The 18,439-nt window shown below is 41.3% G+C and overlaps 3 protein-coding genes across 3 annotated transcripts; all 3 read left to right on the top strand.

Annotated features, from left to right (window-relative positions):
* Positions 1 to 2,055: 2,055 nt before the first annotated feature.
* cers3b (ceramide synthase 3b) lies at positions 2,056 to 4,540 on the top strand (the record flags this gene model as incomplete). Its single annotated transcript, XM_079162534.1, has 10 exons — positions 2,056 to 2,228; positions 2,363 to 2,480; positions 2,740 to 2,858; positions 2,940 to 2,997; positions 3,343 to 3,393; positions 3,487 to 3,579; positions 3,700 to 3,828; positions 3,970 to 4,076; positions 4,162 to 4,315; positions 4,421 to 4,540. 10 exons carry the CDS (start codon positions 2,056 to 2,058, stop codon positions 4,538 to 4,540), a joined length of 1,122 nt encoding a protein of 373 aa, XP_079018660.1.
* Positions 4,541 to 5,162: 622 nt separating this feature from the next.
* On the top strand, positions 5,163 to 7,782 carry cfap161 (cilia and flagella associated protein 161; the record flags this gene model as incomplete). The annotated part of the gene is made up of 8 exons (XM_079163509.1): positions 5,163 to 5,231; positions 5,566 to 5,640; positions 5,745 to 5,962; positions 6,304 to 6,385; positions 6,542 to 6,577; positions 6,769 to 6,891; positions 7,042 to 7,115; positions 7,596 to 7,782. The coding sequence occupies 8 exons, from the start codon at positions 5,163 to 5,165 to the stop codon at positions 7,780 to 7,782; spliced, it is 864 nt and encodes a 287-aa protein (XP_079019635.1).
* A 3,841-nt stretch (positions 7,783 to 11,623) lies between these two features.
* Positions 11,624 to 16,312, top strand: LOC306698291 (high-affinity choline transporter 1-like; the record flags this gene model as incomplete). Its single annotated transcript, XM_079162536.1, has 8 exons — positions 11,624 to 11,807; positions 11,914 to 12,027; positions 13,162 to 13,317; positions 13,421 to 13,569; positions 14,160 to 14,318; positions 15,001 to 15,154; positions 15,485 to 15,702; positions 15,797 to 16,312. 8 exons carry the CDS (start codon positions 11,624 to 11,626, stop codon positions 16,310 to 16,312), a joined length of 1,650 nt encoding a protein of 549 aa, XP_079018662.1.
* Positions 16,313 to 18,439: the final 2,127 nt, after the last annotated feature.

Below are 18,439 nucleotides of genomic sequence, written 5' to 3'. Positions count from 1 at the left end.
TGCAGCTTATGTGAAGAATTTACACATATTCAGAGAATTTAAGAGATGCCAATTTACATCATTTATTTACAGAGAACGTAAGCTGAATAAAGTTCTCAATACGAGACTAACAGCAACACACCATTCATAACGTCACTAGTAAATCCTAATTTGGAGGCGATGACAGTCTATTGTGTTGTCTCTGTTGCCCCCCTCTGGTGTGTAGTGAAACACTGAGAATTTAATATGGATGCTCAGTGATGTGTTGCTTTACTTTTGTATCCCTCTTTCATTTTCAGTGTTCTCCTGCTTAAATATTAAAAAAAACACAATTACGAATTGTAATTAATCAGTAATATTTCCCCATAGAACCGGAAAATAGTTAAATGTAACCAAGGTTATTTTTTTTTTCATTGGTATGTTTATCCAGGCAGCTATTTATACAGAGTGGTGTTTCACTCTCTCTCTCTCTCTCTCTCTCTCTCTCTCTTTGTGCATGAAAGTTCCCTTTTCTCCTCACTCCATAACCTGCACTGGCTCCGCCCCTCCCCTGTCCCACCACTGAATGGGGCCTTTGTAGGGGCTTCCCAGCATTCCAAGGGGAATTATTGCAGGTGAGGGTATCTATCCCACACTTAAAAGACTGCTGCTACAAGAGCAAGTAAGGGCAGTCCAGCGATGAGCTTACTTTACCTTGAAGGACTTGCTGCAACATTGAGGGTGTGATCACAAGAGCAGACAGAGTGGGAGGGAAGGATCCCATTGTTTCTATCCAGGTGAGCGACCACCGGCATGCCGGCAAAAATCAACATGCTCACTGGAGCCTGTCGCCTCACACACCATGAGGTGCACTGTGTACAGATTAAGGGAAGCATGAGCTCATGAGTAAATATTTGCCTTTTTCTTTACTTTTTATGCTGTCTTTGAAGAATGGCTCCAGACAAGCTGCGAGAGTGAACATATGGGATCTATTAAGGGCTGTTATCTGATGTGGATTACATGAAGTGCAGTACATGAACTGTATAAGTCACAGACTGGCTTCCCACAGGCAGGTCCCTGTATACGTCTCACAGTGGGCATACTGAAGGTGAGTGTGTGTGTTTCAGTGTGTGCACATGGGCATGTGCATACATTTGTATTCTGTAAACATGCTACAAAGGACTGAATATTAAATCACTTTGTAAGTATGGAACTGGAGATTTTCAGTTTAGGTTTTCTTTCACACAATATAATTCACTTGAATGGACTTTGTCACACACACTCTGTCTGTGTCCACCATCTTCCTCAGCTTCCCTCTCTTCGGTTGGTGCTTAAAGACAAAACTGCCTGCAGGTATGTATGCTTGTTTTCTGATGCTGACTTATTAACTAACATTGAGGTTCAGGGACACACTGATATGAGTAATACAGCATCCCAGTGGTTAAATCTGGGCATCAGAGGAATTATGTAGAATTATTTATAACCTTGATTTCACATTTTGATGGTAGTTTTCTAACCGTTCAAATGACATGTTTTTATCTGCACTCTGTTATGGGCAGAGTCCAGAAAAAGGACTTTACTTCTCTTTTAATCTTTCTTCCTTTAAATTGCTCCTCACCCTTCTTTATCTTCCTTGCCCTTTGATATCTGTTGTACTCCATCTCCAAATTACTCACTTCCTTTGTGACTGCATGTCCTAAGTGTAAGTGTAAGTGTACTGAAAGAGACCAGAAGTGGCCACAGCTGAAAATTGGCGCTGTAGATTCAAGGCAAAGATAGTGGTGCACTTTTGGCTGTGAATCCACGTGGACCAGATCCCTACTGTAGCTATGTCCAGTTTATGAATGTGTTCATGAATGCACACTCCGGCTGACAATGTTGTATGCTATTTCCAATCCAGTCTTAATCGTTGACAATTCAAACATTTTTTGTAGTGAGTGAACTCATGTTCTCTCTTAGAAATGAGTGGACAACGCTTACTTTAATTATATTACATTGCAGAAAATGTGATTTCAAAACCTGAATATGAAACAATATATTAATCATGGTTCTGCAATTTATAGTATCTGTGGAGTGTATTCTGTGTTTTCCAGCAGCATGTTGCAGACAGTCAGTGAGTGGCTGTGGTGGGAGCGTCTGTGGCTGCCAGCAAACGTCTCCTGGTCTGATCTGGAAGACAGTGAAGGTCGCGTCTACGCTAAAGCCTCTCAACTTCACGCTGCTCTGCCCTGCGCCCTCTGCCTGCTCCTCGTCAGATACCTGTTTGAGAGGCGAGAATATGCAAGCGTATTGTTTCAGAGTACTGGGATTGTGTTGCAAATACTGTGTGGAGCAATGATGGAACTCTAAAGGCCAGACAATACAGGATGACATTTACTGTAATGTTGCTTGTGTGCTGTTGCAGGTACCTGGCCACACCACTGGCTAATGTTTGGGGAATCAGGGACAGTGTACGTCTGACAGCAGAGCCAAACCCCTTCCTAGAAAACTACTTCTGCAGCCAAGCAAGAGCTCCATTGCAGGTATGTTACAAGGAGCATTTCCCTGAAAAACATAGGTGCTTTGTTGTTCACATGCAGTAATCCTAATCAACAGTCACACATATGGTATATAAGATTTTGGTTACATGACTTTGTATGGTATTATCAATGAATGAAGTTGTTCTCTTGGTAAGGAAATAAAAGTCATCAGAGGGTAAATTTGAATGCTGGTATATAACACATTCTGTGCATCCTAGAGTGGAAAGAGTGTAACAGCTGAATTGTTTCCCTTGTGTCTCAGGCTGATGTGAGGTCTCTGTGTAAGAAGACCAGCTGGTCGGAAAGGAGAGTTCAAGTCTGGTTCAAGAGAAGGAGGAACCAGGAGCGTCCAGGGCTTCGCAAGAGGTTCTGCGAGGCCAGGTTTGTGTTTGATTGTGCACTGACATAAGAACAAGTGTCTATGTGTAAATATGTAACATTATCGTCATTGTCTGTCAACAGTTGGAGATGTGTGTTTTATTTGTTTGCATTTGTCTGCGGAGTCCTCGCTCTCTATGATGTAAGTAGCTTTGGCTCGTTCGTATGTTTTACCACTATTTCTATTAGAGGATTTGTCTCTTGTGTCAGTACATTTTTTTCCATCCTTTCCTGCTTTGGGATAGTTCTCTCTCTTTATTTTATCTTTCTGTCTCTCTATTCGCTCTGATTTCACTGTAATGTGCAGTCTGTGAACCTGCTTGTCTCTCTCCTTATCTCATATCTTTTTGTGCTTCAGGGTTATTCTCACACACTGACAGTTGACACGGGAGAGAATCATGCATGAGCTCGTTGGCTAACATTTACCCTTTTTCAAGGCTACCCCCCCCCTCACATTTATTCCCCTCTCTGTTTTTGTTGGCTGAAGAAACCTTGGCTTTATAATCTGAAGGAGGTTTGGGCAGGCTTCCCTAAACAGGTAAGTGTTGTTGCCATTGCCATTGCACAAGGGTGGCTTGTACAATATTACAGTATACAAACATCTAAGTGCGTGTGCTGTGTGTCCATGCAGTCCATGCTGCCGTCTCAGTACTTTTATTACCTCTTGGAAATGGGCTTCTACCTTTCCCTGCTCCTCAGCCTCACATTTGATGTGAAACGGAAGGTGAGCGAACGAAGTGAAGAACTGCACATGAACCAAACCATGTATTTCCGTTTAATGTTATTAAGATGCAAAACATTCTGGATGTCTTTGTGTCGTATGCACACTGCTGTATTTGTGTAGGACTTTAAAGAGCAGGTGATCCATCACATAGCCACACTGACTCTTCTGAGTTTCTCTTGGATTTCAAACTACATTCGTATTGGAACCCTTGTGATGGCAGTTCATGACTCTGCTGACATACTGCTAGAGGTCAGTGCTGGTTTTTACACATTTATCACTTGATTCAACTAAAACTCACTGGAAAACATGCCTTCAGCGACTTAACGACAGACCATAAACTATACCTTTTGAAAAGTGAACATGATTGTTTTCCCTGTTTTTATCTCACAGGGTGCAAAGGTTTTCAACTATGCCAAGAGGCACCAGACTGCTAATGCCATGTTTGTGGTGTTTACAGTTCTCTTCATGCTGACAAGACTTGTCATTTTTCCTTTCTGGTAAGTGTGGGAAATGGAAGGATGATGCATGGAGACGATCTTGGAGTAATGTGTTGAAAACATCATGTTTGCATATCTTCTACAGGCTGATCCACTGTACATGGGTGTACCCACTGGAGGAGTTTGCTCCTTTCTTTGGCTACTACTTCTTCAATGTGATGTTATTGGTTCTTCAGATACTGCACCTCTACTGGGCTGTTCTTATATCCCGGATGGCTTACAAGTTTATCTTTAGCAAGGTGTGTGTACAGGTGTTTCTATGTTTATAATCATTTATGTGAAGGAAATGCATGAATGTATGAGTCTTTTCAACCTCTTCTCTCTGGCTCATCTTCATCCTGTAGCTGGAAGGCGACGACAGGAGTGATGAAGAGGAGGATGACAGTGACTCACTGAAAGACAGACACCACAAACTGAGTCACATAAATGGCTCTGGAGCCAGAGGCAGGGCCAATGGTCACTGACACAGACAGACAGACAGAGAGAAAAGAGGAAAATGGACAGCAGGACTGATTGCTCCTCGACTCATTCATTCTCCGTTGCAGCAGTTTGAATCTAATTGCATACAAATAAAGAGTATTTAATTCAGCAGAATATGTCATTTCCAAAGAACTGTAAATGATTATACACACATAAACTGATTTCTGCATGGTTTTGGAATTCACTGAAATCAGAACATTTAACAATTTATTCTACTTCTTTTTAAATAGAGGGAGACTCCTTTCATATGTTTTGTTTTGTTTCATTTTTGTATGTTGTTGGAGATAGGTGATAATGATGACATGTTAATCCCACATGTTTGGGTATGTGCTTGTGTGGCGGGGCACATCAATGCAAAGCCAAAGCACAACAGCTCGTCCTGCTCGCATGGGACACAGAATGATCTCACTGGCTCTGGGTATCAGTTGTTGGACTAGCACGCCCTCTCGCGACAATACGCGACAACTGACAGAAGACGACTGGTCATCAGTTACCATAGAAACCACCATACACATGCTAATTCTACGTTCATTGGGGCAAACACCAAAAGTAGGTTAACGTATTATATTATTAGCATACGAATAGTTGTCAGCATTATTTTCCAGCATGACTCATTCGGGAAGTTATAGCTGCAAAGTGAAGACGGGAAACTGGTTTGAGGACGTGCTCTGCGAGGTTTGTTCAAAATATAGCTAGCTAATAGCTAATAGCTAGCTCTCAACTTTTAGCTAGCGTAGCTAACGTTTAATCTACGTAACATAACGCCACGTAACAGTCGTTCATCTCAGCTAACATCATAGTAATGCATCCACAGTGTGTCTACTTACAGGACAAAGAAGACCACGTGACACAGGCAACAATTACTTTGTATGTATTTATAAGCAACAATATAACATGAACAATGTTCTTTAAATACAACGTGCAGCCTTGTAGCCGTCGGGTGTATCGTAAGCTATTTGTTTGTTTGTATATGCAGGTTATTCAGTGATATATGTTGATGTTTTTCCAGGATGCAAAGAAAAAAGAGAGGGGTGAGCTTGTTGCCCAGAAAGTAGACTTCCTCAAAGAGAACATTTTGAGACCGGTAAAAATAATCTATGCTAATTATATACCACCTTCAATGACAACGATAATATCACAATGCTGGTGTGGATGCCAATGATAATGTTGTTTTGTTCACGTGTCTAGGTGAATCTCACTGTGACAGTTGATGGGAGATTGCACTTTGGGAATGTTGTGATGCTGGTGAACATGGGAGGAGAAAAGAGGGAGTGCAGTGCAGTGAGCATTAACGCAGACATTAACAGTGTGAGGAGGAGCCCTTCGCCTGGCATTCAGGCCCCATGTGAAGTCAGTGCAGGGAAAGGTATCCAGGCCTGCGTGCGCACCGCCTTCATCATCACCAGGTACACGCACAAAGACACTTACAACTACATCAACACACATGGCAATATGTTAACCCTCCCGTCAGTGTATGATGAGGCAGGTGCCGCTTGAAAGTTCGGCAGTAGTATATGCCATACGAAATCACAGACAGACAGTGGTGAGATGGTGACATCTGATGGCCGCTTTTGATATTACAGTATAAGAAAGTTACTCATGAAAACTAAAGAAAAACAATGAGTATGCAACTGTGTTCAGCCTAGATTTTTGATGAATTGACATGCTTACAACCAATTAAATATAAATCTATCTCACGAATAACACTCCCAGATGTAAACCTGTAATGCTGCTTCTCTGACTACAGTGTTGATGGCAGTCCTGAAGGGTCGACTCTGCATTTCGAGCAAAGTTTTGCTCTAAAAACAACAAGTGGCTTTGCTGGTGGTGTAAGTGAACTAACATTCACACACACACACACACACACACACACACACACACACACACACACACACACACACACACACACACACACACACACACACACACACGTACGTATTTAACTCACTTTGTGTTTACACATTTCTCTTCCTTTCTCTCCACAGCTTTACCTGACGAGTGACATGAAACGTCTTGAAAAGGTAGATTAATTTTTAACATTAATTAATTATTGAAGACCATTGAGTAGAATACATTACACTGAAAAAAGTGTAACAAAGCTGAGCTGCGGAAATCTTACGTGCATAAAGCGCAGAATGCAGCTGTTGTGTTTGTCCTTTTCACTGGATTTTCAGCCATTGTCAGTCTCATATTATTATGACTTCCTTTAAAGTGTGCCAAGAAGTCCAGGCTACAAGAAGTAACATTGGATGACAGCGGTTCCTTCATGTCGTGGTGGAAGATAGTCCACTTTGAACCACAGGAGAGGCTCGAATATGAAGGTCAGCCTGTTCCAGTAAGTATTTAATGGGTCTTCAAGGTTAACTATTACACCTGTTGCAACATCAGCATTTTGTGTTCTGTTAAATCTGTAGCTGAACTGTAACTTTCCTTTTCCTCTGTGGCATTGAGAATGTCCATGCAATTGTGATAATTTGTTCTACAGGCTAATGTGAGAGTGCTGATCAAACACTGCAAGACAAACCAGGCTCTTGCTGTGCTGGGACAACATGTCATTTGGTATTTTCCATTTTTAATTCTAAAAACAAACGCCTTCAATTTGATGTCGGATGTCAATTTGGAGGTCCACTGAAGAATTGGCACAAATCATATCTAAATATGTGAGATCCACAAAGGAGATACCAGAGCAAGAAAACTGCACTGTTAATGTAAGACAGCTAACTGTAGGTACAAGCAGACAGCCTGATAGGACTTGTGTTTTTACAGTGACATGAGAAACCTAACTCTGACCCAGTCAGTTGTAGCTCGAGACGAATCAGCTTTCTTAACCCAAACAAAATATTTTATACATCTTAACAAAAATAATCAGCCCTGTCAAAATGTAACAGAAACACACCATGTAGATTCACTTGGATCGAGCTGCAGTCAGCTTTTCACAGCTACTCAAAAGACGAGGACCTCCAATATGGCAGCTAAAAGTCATGTCACAATGCCTGCATGCCATCTGTGGTTGTGTATGTAACAGCTGTGTCTCTGCAGGACCCCGTACGACAACGAGTATGAGCTGACGGCTCACACCTTCCTCAACTCGTGCAGAGGCGAGGAGGACAACAACCACTGGATCCTGTGCACCTCTCGCTCTGAAGGGAAGGAGCTCGTAATTCTCAACCACCCGCAGCCAGCGGCCCACGACGAGGAGCTCACACAGGCAAACCCTGATATCTAAATCGACAGTAACACAATTCACTCTCATGCCACAAGTACAAATACGGCAGATAGATACCACATCGTTAATAACACCTAAAGAATTTTAAAATAAAGGTTGTTTTTGTTATGTTTGGGTCACTGATTTTTTTTCTTCTTCTACAAAGAGATTCCAGGATGAACTCCAACCAGCACATAAAGGTTATATGATACACATTAGCCAGCCAGGCCGACAGGAGGCATTGTAGAAACAACCATTTGATATGTTTCCTCAAACAACACTTCTATTGTTTTGGTTGGGCCGCAGCATAAGAAATGGACTGTGATATTTGACCGTTGGAGGATTTGGGTCAATTTCACATGCATTTGGAACTTCCACTGAAATAGATTTCATTGGAGATATTGATGAGATATGGGGATGAGGCACAGGCTCTGCCATGGTGAAAGGTGCAATGACTTAACAGGGTCTTAAAAAGGGTGAAAATATACTCACTATGTAGAATACTCTCTGACCAGAGTGAGTTCTGGCCTTGATTATATCCAGGGTTACAGGAAATAACAGTAAACAACAGGTGTGGGTTTCGGCTAAGCTTCTCAGGAAGGACAAGGGACCTTGAAACTCAAAAATCAGCACCCAAGATGTGTATTTACTGTCAGATCGGGGTGAGAACCCAACTCACAAGTCTTATTAGCTATTCCTGTCGGAGCCATTTCAGTATTGTGTTCATACTCTGTCTGTATACAAAGTAATAGAGAGGGAGCTTGTTTCCCCAAAAATTAGACTCTTTGGGAATGTTGTGATGCTGGTGAACATCTGAGGAGAAAAGAGGGAGTGCAGTGCAGTGAGCATTATCGCAGACTAACACTTTGAGGAGGATTCCTTCGCCTGGCACTCAAGCCCGATGTGAAGTCAGTGCAGGAAAAGGTATTCAGGCTTATGGTCCCATTGCACTTGACCTCACGTTTTCATGGAGCTACTGATTCACTCCGTTCAGTTGCACAATAGCCGGTGCTGTGCTGATAGTGTCACCTCCCTGGCATCCAGTAATCCAGACAGCATACTGTATGTCCACGTGGTGATGAAGACCACGTTTGGTCTGTCACAGGTTAAAATATAATTATTAAACTAGGAGGCTTCCTCAACAATAGATAACGCTCTCATTTATTACGGACTATCATCCAGGGTGCGTTCAAGTACAAACGTTTGGACCGATTTGCAACGATTTCGAACAAGCTGTTTCGTTTGAGCGCAACGTTTCGCGACAGCGTCTGAAATACGTTGTCACGATTACGCTTTCGATCTGGGTGTCATCCAAACACGATTTAAAGGAGACACCGTTGCAAACTAACAACCATTTGAAATAGCACATCCAACACACCGCTATCATCTCATTTCAAACGTTTTTTTTAAACGCGTTGATGGCGCTGAACGCGCCCCGCTCGCAGGTATCACGTTTCAGATGGAGACAACGTTACAACAGTGACCAGCCGATGCTTTAACAATACCGAAGCTCACTCTCAGCAGCCGACGCGCTGAAGAAAGGACGCTGGCACCACGCAAAGGTAACGTTGCGTTATAGTCCCCACATGGGGACGAAGACTAATTGCGTCCATGTTTCATTGTGTTGTGTCTGTAGGTTAAAATTGCACATCATAGTGATTTGTGTAATTCCAATATTTCATTCATTCAACTCATTTGGCCGCGTGTTTTTTTTTAATTTCTTTTTCTCTCACTGCGGTTTACAATTTGTGTAACGTGAAACGGTAACAGTGAAGCTAGCTGACTAACGTTACCAGGATCTAGTATCCAGTTGCGTTCTTATTTATACCCTGACTGGGAATAAGCGCATATAGGTGAACCTGTTAATATGTGATACAATCTAAGATTCAATATATTGGTAATAATGTATCTATATGTGTGGCCACATGATGATGAATTATAGCTACGTCTCCATGGCGTCTGGTCTGTCCTTTAATCAGTAATGTAATGAAAAGGCGTTAATAGTGAGATAAACACGATTTATCTTGGTAACGTTAATGGTACACACATATATAACAGTCAAACATGTATGATAATTCTTATTATAGATGATAGATATAGCCTATTATCAGTGAAGGCTTCTCTCAAGGTGTGTGGTTGCATTAGGTTGATGAATTAAAGGTTAATGTGCCGGCTGAAGAGGTATCTTATTCAGGGCTCCTAAGTAACGGTAGAAGGTATTTAACCTTTTTGAATTTTACCTACACTATCCCTGCGTATTGGGGGGGGGGGGGGGGGGGGGGGGGGGACTGCACTGATACAACGTTACATTTCACAGACATGTACTTTTAAATCCACTAATGTACGTGTATTTAACAGCTGTAGTTGCATTGCAAGTGTGTCTTACAAAACACATGATTAGCTTATGAAATATAATGTTTTGCTGGAGATGAAACCATCTCAAGTAGGTAAAACATATAAATACAACAGTATTATCCAACATTTGAATACCCTGAAAGCCACAATTCTGCCTGCATAATGATGTAGACATTTACTTATATTGGTTACATTGCTATTTTACCTAATTAAATAGTATTAATATTTAAAAAATACAGCCCACTGATGTGCTTCTTAGTTTATGTTAAACATTTTAGAAAATACAACTCACCAAGTGACTTCGTAATATATCAGAATAATAATTAATATCCCTGCTGTGGGACTAACAAAGGAGTATCTTATTTCATCTATTATCTTCGATTTATAAATCAGTACACTGATTTAATGAGGAAGATTGGTATTGATTTTGCTACTACGAAGGTATAAAGGACATTTTACAATGAAAAAAACAGATAAACCAAGAACTACTAACAATAACATTATGCAACTGATGTTATCAGTCAGTCCACGGTGACACGAGCTTATAGTTCATTATCAGAGTCAAGATGACCTGATTTTGGCAACCAGGAAGAACAATGTCCTTAAAGATCTTCTGTCATTAACAAACTACAGCGCATAGAATACATTACTAACAAACTACACTACTTTGCAAATCAATTGAACAGTGGGGGATACAATGTGGCTGAAAGAACCAGTTATTTATGTTAACTGCCAACTATATTCTGTGCCAGCTCTATTTAACTGGAGAACTACTTTAAAGGAAAATAACTACTAAACTAAACCTAAAATAACTGCTGCTGAACTAAATTACGTAGCTAGTGTGAACTTACCTGAAAATTACGGGCCTAAATTTAAAGTTAAGCACTTGAAATAACTCCCAAATATGAAGATCTACATACTGTTTCAAAGCTCTGCTGCAAAATAAATTCTGGTGGAGAAAAACTGAATCTCGGTGGAAAAATACTAGATCAAATTCCCAGGAGAAGAACACAACGTCTGGGTCCTCAACGGTAGCCTCGCCCTGGGCACGTGATGCAAGTTATCTGGAGCCGGGTGATACCCTCTTTTAATCAGCTATTTGCTCGTTGTGTTCTTATGGCTTCTGGAAAAATGGCAGAGGTTATAATTTTGGATTAGTTAAAGGCAGGTGCATCCTCTGCTCTCACATCTTTCTCGGCATTGTGACAATGCAGCGCAGCAGAGGATGTGTGCGCTGCTTTCTCTTGGGCCACCCACACCCCTTTGTGAGCCCTTTTCACAGCCTTGATACGGCTTGTTTAGTCAGGATTACTCCCAGATGTGCTTATTCCGGTAATGCCATGGTTCTGTGTGAGTCTCAAGTAGCTGCCTATCAGGTGTTTTAATACTTTACTCCTGCATAAGTCTTCTCATGCTGTGCTCAATGATGGGCTTGTTGGAACTACTTTGCTGCTTACTTACATGTTCTTATTGTGTTTTATTTGTTGCATTGTCTTACCAGACAATCATGGCAGTGAATGTCCCCGGACTCGTGACCGTGGTGGTTTTTTATATCGTCATCCTGGGAATTGGGATCTGGGCATCTCGAAAATCCAAGAAAGTGGAGAAGACATGTGCCGGCACTAAGAGCGAAGTTGCCATGGTTGGTGGCCGCAACATCAATGTCCTGGTCGGGGTTTTCACCATGACAGGTAGAACTTTTTCTGAGGGGTACTCGATGTACTTATTGTGTGTGCTCTAAGCTCCTCTCGCTGTGCTACGGTCTTTGCTTGACTATTTTCTTTGCTTTTCTTTCAGCAACATGGGTTGGAGGAGGTTACATTATGGGAACTGCTGAGGCTGTTTATTCTCCTTCTCAAGGTCTCATCTGGGCTATGGGGCCTCCTGCTTATGTTATCAATTTTGTTTTGGGTAAGCAGCTAAAACAAATGAAGCCTCTGTATGATAACACACAGCAGATGGAGAGGTGAAGGCTATTGTACTGACTTATTATACCGCTCCATTGTCTGACATTTTAACAAGGTTGTTTTCTTGTTCAGTAGCACCCTGTGGTTGTATTTACAGCCTCACACACTCATGTATCACATAATGTAATTCATCTTTTCAAAATCTTAACATGCTTATATTTAACTAGTCTTGTTGTGGCCTTTCACCTGTCTCAGCATGCATTGGACTGAATGCAGGGTAGACCCAAAGTCTGCCAATCCTTTCATTACGTACGAAAATGCAGATTTTGTGCCTGCTGTTGCACTCAAATACATCAAAACAGTCAACCAACATGGCTAATGAATAATCCACATACTGTATGTATTGCGCCAAAGTGTCCCTTTATTGAATTACTTTCCTTACACTGTCAGTATTAGCCATGTAAAAGACGGAAATGCAAGGGTACATGTGCAAGGGATTGTTTAGGTTAGCGACAGAAACTATGAAGCAGCAGATACTTTAACTTCATAAGTCATGGACACAGAGTTTAAGTTGTTCTAGCCAGAGAAGGGCACACATCGTACTTATCGATACTATTATGCAACAGCATTATTTTTCCCACCAAGGCTCTTTCATAGACCCTACAGCAGATTGCTGGTCTATCTGGGCCTACAGGCAGACATTCACACGTACATATTCACACCAACAGACAATTTTTAAATGTTCCGCTTTATCTAACCTGCTTGTTGGTGGACTGTGGGAGGGAACCCCCCACCCCCAACAAAGGGAGAATTTGTACACAGGCGTTTTCCGTCAGATCCAAACCCACGACTTTCTTGCTGTGAGGTGCACAAACATGCAGCATTTCTTTCATTGTTGACTATAAAAAGTTTCCAGTGGCCAGGGTGACCTCTACAATGAGAGTGAGAAAACCAGATAATATTCACATTTTAAGGATTTTTGCAGCTAAAAAAAAAGACTTAAATGATTTATCATTTGACTAATTGATCATTCCTGCTCTGCTTTGAATCATTAGAATATTTTTGTTTAGACAAAAAAGCATTTCAAGTTATATTTCACTTCAACAGTTGTTTTTTTATTTACTCTTTACTTCTTAAGGAGGATTGTTTTTTGCAAAACCTATGAGGTCTAAGCGCTACGTGACCATGTTGGATCCCTTTCAGCATCGCTATGGCAACATGTTCACTGCTACACTGCTGCTTCCTGCTTTGGTCAGTGATATTTTGTGGGTTGCCTGCATCCTTGCTGCTCTGGGTAAGTAACACTTCACGCAAACTTAACCCTATGATTCGGCCATAATCCATCACGTTGCCTATTTGTAGAGCATCTCTGATTTAATGTTCTGTATTACTTCCAGGAGGAACAATGAGCATCATTCTTGGGCTGTCGTCCACCATCTCCATCGTTATCTCTGCTGCTGTCTCCATCATCTACACGTTTTTGGGTGGCCTCTACTCTGTGGCATATACCGACATCATCCAGCTTTCCTTCATCTTTGTCAGCCTGGTGAGAAACGGAGAAATACAGAGCGAGTGACAGCATTGACTGAGAAGAGAGAGCGAGGAGGATGGAGGGAAGGCAACAGAAATAGTGAGACTCAAACCTCTGAACCACAAGCAGTTACCATACGTCTATGGAAACAGCAATCATGGCTAGAAGTAGAGATAACTCCAAATTGTCTTTTGAGAAGTATAAAACGACCAGAAATTAATAACAAAACAAAATGTTTTTAGAATATCTTTGATGATTTATTTCACAAAAATTGGGAAACAATGGAATCTATTCATCCAACATTTTCCCAAGTGCCCACAAATGTTACCAACACTGGAACAAAAAGGGGGGCTCTATGTACTATGCATATTGAACGTGTTTACAACCTCTACTTTTAACCTCTCTGTGTTCAGTAGCCTTTTTCATGCATTTATGTCCGTCTTTACAGCGTCTGGCTAGGATAAATGGTGTGATTTGGGCAATTGCCGGCGGGTTTTGGGGTTCAGAGTGAATGCATTCAAGTTGAAGAATGTTAAGAAATGTAAGTAATTCAAAAGCTGACCTGTCACCAGTTTTGCTATAACAGCTGTTTCTTTCTGTTTCAGTGGCTCTGTATTCCTTTTTTGTTGCTCAGCCCTGCAGTTACTGACATCTCGCACACAGTCCACTTCAACCAAACAATTGGAAATGGATCAGAGAGTTCGTGGATCGGAGAGTTGAAGCTGGAAGATGCAGGAAAATGGGCGGATGAGATGCTGTTATTGGTTAGAGTTTAAATTGTATTTTGTTTCACTGTGTGTGTGTGTGATTGCAGTGGAGTTACAGGATTGAAATAACACATCCATAGATCAGAAGTGAGTCAATCCGCATAGACCCCCATTTTAAAATAACCAACTTCAAAGCAAAAATATGTTTACGGCCTGGTACTAAAAAGGTTTTGTTCACAACTGTAGGGATGTGAATATACTGCATCTCTATTGTTGGCTTCCAATACATCCCTGAAAACCTGTAATTCATCAGTGTTCCCACAAATTTTGTCTGAATTTACCAAAATGTCTCAGAATATCAATATTTTTTTGTCAGAGTTATTTATTTGAAAAAGATAATCATTCAACCATATGACCTGTCGTGTCTTTGTGTGCAGCTAATAATATCAAAATGTTCTATTCAGGTGTCTTAGTAAGCCATGTCAATGTGAGTGCTTTTCCTCCTGTGACATGCCAAAATGTGTTCCGTGATAAAAGTCAATTGAAATAGCACTTTAGTTTCAAGTTCAAGATACCTTGAGCCATTGTAGCTGCTCCTCTTTTCTCACTGTTATTCTGTGAAATCATGTGGCGCTAACTAGACTTAGAATCAAGACTGAGAAAATAGAATTTAAGGCCACAATCATCCATCCATCTATTCACTGACAAAGCTTGTGGTTTTTGTGCGTGCATGTTTTAGGCTTTAGGGGGACTGGCCTATCAAGCTCTCTACCAGAGGATCCTCTCTGCAGCCTCCTCTGCTCAGGCTCAGGTCACCTGCTTTGCTGCTGCTGGGACAGTTTTAGTTATGGGACTCCCCTCAGTAATCATTGGAGCAGTGGCGGCCTCTGCAGGTATACATGAATGTTAACACTCAGCTGCGCACGCACAGTACACACACCAAGCATGCATATATTTGACATCGGACGACATGTTCAGTTAGGTCCCCAGTACCGTGGTTAATGGCATGGGATGACTTGCATGTGTGTGTGAAAATGATGGTGGGACTTTTGCCTGCTTTCAAATATTTTGCCTCCTTCTCCCCAGTGCTTAATTTTATTTTGATGCCATCACCATAATCTTAAAAGCTTCTTCCCCTGCCGTTATTCTTTTCCTCTCGACCCTGACTGTCTCTTTCTCTACCTCTATGTCTGCTCCTCTCTCTTCCTCTCCTGTTCTCTAAGACTGGAACCAGACAGCGTATGGTCTACCCCCTCCTTTTGAACGAGGGGAGGCAGGGAAGATCCTGCCACTGGCCCTGCACTACCTCACACCCACCTGGTTGTCAGTGTTAGGCATTGGTTCTGTGGCGGCAGCAGTTATGTCCTCCATGGACTCTGTGCTGCTGTCCTCAGCATCCATGTTTACACAAAACATATACAAGGCGACTTTCAGGAAGCAGGTGTGTGCGAGTGTGTGTGTGTGTGTGTGTGTTTGGTTGAGCATTATGCAAAGGACCTGCATTTTTACTGTCCCTCTCCTCGCTGTTCTTACAGGCCTCGGAGCGGGAGCTGCATCTGGTGATCCGTATTAGCGTTGTGCTGGTGGGCCTGGCTGGATCAGGCCTGGCCTTTGTTGAAGACAGTGTGTTCGGCCTCTGGCTGATAAGCGGGGACCTCCTCTACTGCGTGATCCTCCCGCAGCTCATATGCGTGCTGCACTTAGGCTGCGCTAATAGCTACGGCGCTATCAGCGGATATTTAGTAGGAATACTGCTGCGGGGGCTGAGCGGGGAGCCGCTGCTTGGGATCCCTCCTCTCATCCTGTACCCCGGCTGGAGGGAGGTGGACGGAGTTATCGTACAGTACTTCCCCTTCAGGACTCTTGCCATGCTGTCTTCTGTGATATGTGTTATTACAGTGTCCTGGCTGGTGGAGCTAGGCTTCTGTCGCCAACTAATTCCTCAGTCCTGGGATTTACTGGGGGTGTTTGAGGAGAAAAAAGAGGCAGAGAGGGAGCAAGTACCTGTTCCTGGTGAGGAAAAGAACTGTATCCTTAATACTAAACTCTAGGCTTAACTTAAGTACAACATCAGCCAAAGTATACTCAAACCTCTTTTTATGCAAATTCCTACCAACCTTCGTCTTTGCACATTTCTTACATGTACTGTATTACACGTGTTTAATACTGAATCATATGCTTTATATGCACCAAACTGACCAGCAGTATGTGGAGAGTGATTCAGGGAGGCATTGATGTATGCTGGTTGTCTTTTTTTAACAGAAGAGGATTAAGGCCACATATGACGACCTCAAGATTCTGATCTTAATGTCAGAAGTCTGTGTTTTTTTTCCACATCGTCCTAATCCTCTTTAAATGAACCTCTTTCCTCAATTGTCACTGGTTACACAAACATTTTTGTAGTTTTTTAATTAAATCGCCTCCACTCAAACCTTTTCTGTAAATTAAGCTCAACCCAGGTGGTGTTATTTAATTGTGAAATCATTGTCGTACTTTCTATGGAGTTCTGGCTCTTTGCATTGATCAAGCACTGAGGGGACAAAGCAATCCCATTTGTGATGCAATACTTGAGACGCTGAGGTTGAGTATTCCTCACAAACAAAGAAATCTAGCAGCAAGTGCCTGCTTCTTGAAGTATTTACTATTATTTTATGTTTTAAAGGGATCGTTATTGAAGGACCATCAAGATATAGAATTTTAACTGCTATTTTTTAGATGTTTTGTGATTGCAAGTGTTCATAAAAAAATGAAACCTTATCTGTTTATTATCTTTGAATCTGATGGAATATGTGTCTTTTAATGTGTATTTGTGTGTGTGAGTGAGGGAGAAGAACACAATGACAAGTTACTTGCTCTAAGTTACATTAATGTAGGCTACATATGATAGAGTGATAGAACTTTTGCTACATCACCTTTAAATGATAATGGACCGTTTGTCACTAACAACATTGAATTATACCCCCTTATTTGCCTTTGTTGCCTCTATAGCACGGTTTTGACTTGATGTTCCAGTGGTATTTGACATTTGCTCCAACAATACAGCTGCAATGCCACCTTTGTAGCAACAGAGGGCAGCACCTAAACACTGAAAGGACCTAACCAGAGTGAATCTCAGGAGATGCTGCTAACCACAACAAAAATCCCAAACTTCAGTTTTACAATAAATAAATAGATAAATTAAAAAAGCCAGTTGGTTCAGTGTCACTCATCTATGGTGGCGCGTGCTGCTTTTACAATTTTACACCGAGGGAAGATTTAGTTTGTTTCTTACACTCACTTTACCTCAACATCATATCAGAAGACTTTCCACGGCTCTCAGTTTTATGACTCAAATCAAATAAATGTATTACCTAACCCTAAACTAACGTTATTGTTATTTTCACGACATACATTATGCCTCAAGTAGAGCATATTCGCTCCTGTCACACTTTACTTACATCTTTGCACAAAGTATTTATCAGATTTAGTAATTAAAACGCATTATATTTAAATTACAGGACTCGGCTATTATAATGTTATTTATTTTCATTTTGTTTCTGGTAATATTTTAAACGAAAGCAATACGAGAAACATACTTTAAATGTTTTTAAATGCACTGATATTTCCCAATATAGAAGATCAAAGTTAGGGATATTCACCAAGTGATTTTATTTTAATGCTATTTGTTCTGATTATGTCATAGTGAGAATACCCCTTTAACTCACCCTTTTAAGTATTAAAAGTGGGTTGAAAAAAAAAGATCCACATAATACATTCAGGTGGGTTTCAAAAGTAAGGTGACACAATGTTTCAGTCTAACAAACAAAAGCTGATGTTATCTGAAATGAACAAAATAAAAGAATAGAAATACCTGTACTGGTTTCCTTATTGTCTCCAAATGCATTACAGACATTTCAAACGCCCACCGCACTCCGTCTCAATTCTTCAGCGGCTGCATCCTTCGGAGGACCCAGCCAGGCTGGACCGAAAATGAGACGGTCTGATCTACAGAGGACTTCCTGTTTGCGTCACCAGCTGTTCCCGCCCCCGCCCTTTGTTGCTCCCATCGCCGTTGCCTGCTCAACAGGATTATATACAGTACCCTACTGTGCAAAAGTTTTAGGCAGGTGTGAAAAAATGCTGTAAACTAAGAATACTTTGAAAAATATAAATAATAATTCTTTATTTTTTATCAATTT

This window comes from Pholis gunnellus, assembly GCF_910591455.1.
Source record: "Pholis gunnellus genome assembly, chromosome: 7".
Taxonomy (NCBI): domain Eukaryota; kingdom Metazoa; phylum Chordata; class Actinopteri; order Perciformes; family Pholidae; genus Pholis; species Pholis gunnellus.
This window is presented reverse-complemented; position numbering and strand designations above follow the sequence as displayed.